The sequence below is a fragment of the Pezoporus wallicus genome, unplaced genomic scaffold (assembly GCF_028554395.1).
Source record: "Pezoporus wallicus isolate ANWC-B61680 ecotype Strahan unplaced genomic scaffold, APGP_CSIRO_Pwel_v1 contig_5524, whole genome shotgun sequence".
In the NCBI taxonomy this organism is placed as follows: Eukaryota; Metazoa; Chordata; class Aves; order Psittaciformes; family Psittacidae; genus Pezoporus; species Pezoporus wallicus.
The window spans coordinates 2,102,290-2,107,110 of NW_026636622.1; the positions used below are offsets into that span (position 1 = coordinate 2,102,290).

The following is a 4,821-nucleotide window of genomic DNA, read 5'->3' on the forward strand; positions in this document are numbered from 1 at the left end:
GATCATGGATACAAATAGCCATATGAATTACAGTTAAATAAGGTCAGATCCCTCTGATATTCCTACACTTTGCAGGAAGAACTGGGACCAATGCCAATACATAGCTCTAGTGGCAGGTCTCTGAGATGCTGTAAGTGCTCTGTCAAAAAGGTTTCACTTAGAAAGTGAAGTACAGATTCCAAAGGTTATTGTGTTTATAGTTAAGACACTGGTGCTTGAAAATCTATATATTTAAGACCATCAATCAGATACTCTTCTGTGTTCATGTTTAGCAGAGCATTCTTACAATAGCTTGCCACACATCTTAAATGTTGGAATTGTAACACATGCAGGAAATAGGCAGAATTACTAAAGCCTGATTGCATGAAATAGATCTTAAATACAAAACCAGTACAAAGTTTAAGCAGTATTTGAGCCCTCAAATAATACAACACCGTTTTGGTATAAATCAAGCTGATGAGGAGGAGTTACTGTACTACTCAGCATTGCGGGTTTGTATCAGCTCTGATTTCAGCTACAGTAGCAAATTTCAAGCTGCATATAAAATAAGAGTCCTTTTGTTCTGTTTCTAAGACTTAATGTCCAGCCTTGAAATAACATTGCATAACAACACATCAAAAGAAATTACTTATCATCATTCTGCAAGTAACAAAGAAAAAAAGAAAGCAGAAGTCCATTTGAAAGAAGCAGAAATATTTTGCCAGGTGTTTGAGGAAGATACAAAATGTAATCATATGTGAATTCTCTTACTGAGAGATACAGGTTCTGCACAGAATTAGAAAGGCGGCTGAATCAAAACCACTTCTGCCTTAAAACTCTGCACACAAGAATTCAAGTCCAAACTTGAAGTTTTGCCACTGATTCCTGTGCACTCGGTTTGTGGCAATGGATTAAGTCCTGTTTCTGCCAGCTGAGGGTATGGTCTCATACCTGTTGATAGCTCTTGCTACCTTGTAGCACAAGGTAACGCGCTTGTTTTCAGATACTCTGTCCTGCACCCATATTGCATGGGAAGAAGTTTTTCCTCTCCTATTTACTGATTTGTTTAATTGGAGAACATTCAGCTAAGGGATTTCTATCTGTCTGCATAACTATACATTGGAGAGTTTCAAATCAATGCAGACCTATTGATTACAAGGAGTAACAACTGTTTATCATAACATCCTGGTTTCTTAATAGTCACTGAGCAAAGTCTCTGGCTCCAGAGGTTAAACTGAGTTTATGGTTTGTAGGTTTTGTGGACAAAGAGTAAAAATACTACACGTGAAGAAACATGACTCTCACTTTAGTGACAATAACTGACAATACTACCTATTTACATGTAGCTTGGCTTCAACCTGACCTGGATTCCACTTGTGTATTTTCATTGATCTCCTACTGATTAGTTGGAATTTCAGTTCCGTCTCTATTGCCAATGCCAGCAAGTGGGACTGGTATCTGACATCTGGCTTTATTTCAACAGGAAATCGAAAGCCTCCAGGCATATGCATATTTCTGTGGAAGTGTACCTGCTTCTACAAACATGTTTTCATGTCCATCTTCACCTTGTGAATGAGATACTTTGCAATTAAGGTATCAAAGAGCTACTGAAGCAGAAGTGACATCTTGCTACCAAGACCTGGAACAACTCCAGTAATCCAACTGCCTTGCACAGTCATGATACGCAGTTTTAGCAGAGTTTTGTGACTGACAAGAAGCAGAAATTGCAAAGTCAAGCAGACTCATTTCTATGTAGTTTTACAACTGTTTTTCATTTGCTTAAATATAGCTCTCAGCATCATCTAAATGCATTTTAAGAGTTTAATCCACTGAGTAACATTTTCATTTTTCATCATCCCTCAAAAAATAAGTTGTCTTTACATACCAGGGTCATTGTTCTGTGCCCCTACTTGAAAAGGAAACGGGTATTATCGAGCCAATTTGACAGAGAGAGAAGTTTCTTATGAACATCTAGTTGTTTGATGTGAACTAGATCTGCTGAAAGATTACTGTTACCTAACGAATGGGCTGTGAGAATTGGTAAAGAACAAAAATCCATATATTTACAAGTCTCTGTTCCACTGGTGTCAGCTGTGCATAAAAATCTAACACTGAAAAACCAGAAGAGTCTTCTCTAATACAGCTTTTGGCTGCCTGCAATGCTGAAACTGGAAGTCTGGAATTCTACTGCAACCATGGTGGAGATGTGATCTTAGCTGGTGAAGCCCATGTCAGACTATATGCAGCCACAGCTTAGTCACTGATCTCTTAGAGCAGTCACATATACATCAGACCAGTCTCCTCAATGTCTTTACCATCTTAACAACATGAAAACTTGTGTACCATAGGAGCTACTGTATACATTCATGACCTTCCTTTGCCTGTTCTTCCAAAAATCAGGCAGTAATGGGTTCCGCTTCACATCTCAGCTATGGTATCACGAGTTGCTTTTTATACCTGCAGGTAATAATTGGTATGTAGCATCAGGGCACCCCTCTGAAATGTTTACTAGTAGCTAGATAGAATTATGCCTGCAGTTTAATGTCAGTGAGCCCTTGGAAATTTCAGTCTGCATGGTGGATAAAGGTAAATGATCATATTCTTCTATTGATGCAGTTACTGAATTATGCTGGCAGCTCAAAATCAATGACTTCACTTCTTTTTTGAAGTTGCTATTTAGGAAACCATAGATAACAGGGTTGACACAGGTGGAAGCCATAGCTACCAGGTGGCACAATGAGAAAATCAGATTGTGGTGGCAAGGTGAAATGATTTTGTAATTCCAGTCCATGATGGTGTTGAAAACATGCAGTGGTAGCCAGCAAACAGCAAATGCAGCAACCATGGATCCTAACAAAATATTTATCCTTCTCAGCTGAACTGCTCGGTTGCTATATTCACTTTTCTCAAACATGTCCTTTCTCTTCTGTAGACGTAAGTAGATGCGCAGGTAGCAAAGTATAATGAAGAACAGTGGTATGCAGTATTGCAAGAGCAGTAAAGTGGTAGTATAGATAAGTCTCTGTTGCTCAGAAGGCCACGAGTCAATGCAGATAGCCTTGTCAGTGGAAAAATTCAGGATGTGTGAGAGCTGCTCATACAAATCATTAGACAAGATGGACGTGGTCAGAAAGGGCAGAGACATGAGACATGCCAAAGTCCAAATTACTCCAATTCCTAAATAAGCTTGGGAGATACTTGGCCTCCAGCCAGTTGGGTTTATGATGAGCTGGTGCCTTTCCAGAGCAATAAGGACAAGGGAAAGGATTGACACTGTCACAGATGTGCACTGAATGAAAGAGGTCATTTTGCACATGACTTCCCCAAATATCCAATAGTCCATCATGGTGTAAACAACGGTGAAAGGCAGACAGACAAGACACATAAACAAGTCTGAAATTATTAAGTTGGAAATTAGGATGTTGGTGACATTGGCCTTTTCCTTCTGTCTGGCAATGACAGCAATCAGACAGATGTTTCCCACAATGCCTAGGACGGTCTCCAGGCTGTAAGAGGTGGCCAGAAAGACAGTAAGGTCAGTGATGTTCCTGCACTGATTAGAAATGTGCACAGGGAAGCTTCGATTTGAGCTCGAGTTCTTACTGCTCAGGAAAGGAAAGCCCTCATTAACAGCCTTTGTCTTATTCATCTTGAACCCCAAAATATTTATCCAAAAAAATGATAATCAAAAAGAATCTGGGTCTTCTCTAGCCAGTCCAAAAAGTGTTTTCTGTGTTCTGTTCAGCTGTGGAAAATCTGGGTTTATCTGCAAAGGAAAAGAAAAAAGATTGCTTAGTTATGCAATTAGACACGAGTTAAAAGGGAGCGGGGGGGAGACAGGGAAACACACACCAGGGATTCTGTGTATATTCTGCTACTTCCATTTATATAGTTCATTAGATCATAAAATGGAAGCCTTTGCTTCAGTGCAACTCTACTGGATTATGACTGGTTTTACTCTTTGTAAGGATGTTCCATGGATTTAAAAACACCTTAAATTCATCATTTAATTCAGTGCAGTCCCTTGAACATCTACATGCAGTAGAGTGGTGATTCAGGAAACCTGGATTAAAACACATTTAGGGGAAAAAATTGGTGATTGCAACTGGTGTTGGCAATTCAGAACTGAGCAGAAGACACATTGTGGGGCTGCATTTACCTTCAGCTGAGTTAAACATCAATGTTAAAAGGCATATTAGGTGCATAAAGCCAACACTAAAACGTCTTATGTGAGTTAATCTGTAAAATGCATTTGTGACTGCAGTCAGAACACACATTTCCTTGAGACAATCACCATGCAAAAATTCAGGCTCATATCCTCAGGAAGGATAATGTGGGACAATTTGATGAAGTCTAAAATAATTCAGAATCATTTCAGCATTCTTCAGCTTCTGCACAGCTGTGATAGGTCATGGGAACTGCAGTCCAAATTTCCTGCTTTCTAATCCTGGATGAACTCCAGTGCCCATGAAGCACTAATGTCTCCCTCTGGGTGTCTAATATGGCCATCACAAGGTTTGTCAGAAATATAATCCAGCTTCCTGATTTTGGCTCTAAGAGTGGATGATTTTGACAACATCTCTTAGTTCCTTGTGAGAAGCTTCTTATTGATTCTCCCTCAGCATAGTTTTGTTTTTTTTTTTTAACCAATAGAATTCATGTGTTGTAACAGTATGTGCCATCTCCTGTTCTTGCACAGGTGGATGGGTCTGCTTCTTAACCACTGTTGCAAGCCCTGAGCTGGGACTTTCAATGAGGTGTCAAGGAGCTAAACCTATAGAGTTAACAGAGGCTGCACACTTTAAGAACCTCAGCCACAGGAATGGCTGGACTCTGCCAAAT

General features: G+C 39.7%; 1 protein-coding gene across 1 annotated transcript; it reads right to left on the reverse strand.

Moving 5' to 3' along the window:
* Positions 1-1,908: 1,908 nt before the first annotated feature.
* Positions 1,909-3,680, reverse strand: LOC130594813 (neuropeptide Y receptor type 4-2-like). The gene has a single exon (XM_057400994.1). It carries the CDS (start codon positions 3,626-3,628, stop codon positions 2,495-2,497), a length of 1,134 nt encoding a protein of 377 aa, XP_057256977.1. The 5' UTR covers positions 3,629-3,680; the 3' UTR covers positions 1,909-2,494.
* Positions 3,681-4,821: the final 1,141 nt, after the last annotated feature.

Excerpts from the sequence above, each read along its gene's own strand:
- LOC130594813 (XM_057400994.1), bottom strand. The coding sequence starts at position 3,628 with ATGAATAAGACAAAGGCTGTTAATGAGGGCTTTCCTTTCCTGAGCAGT.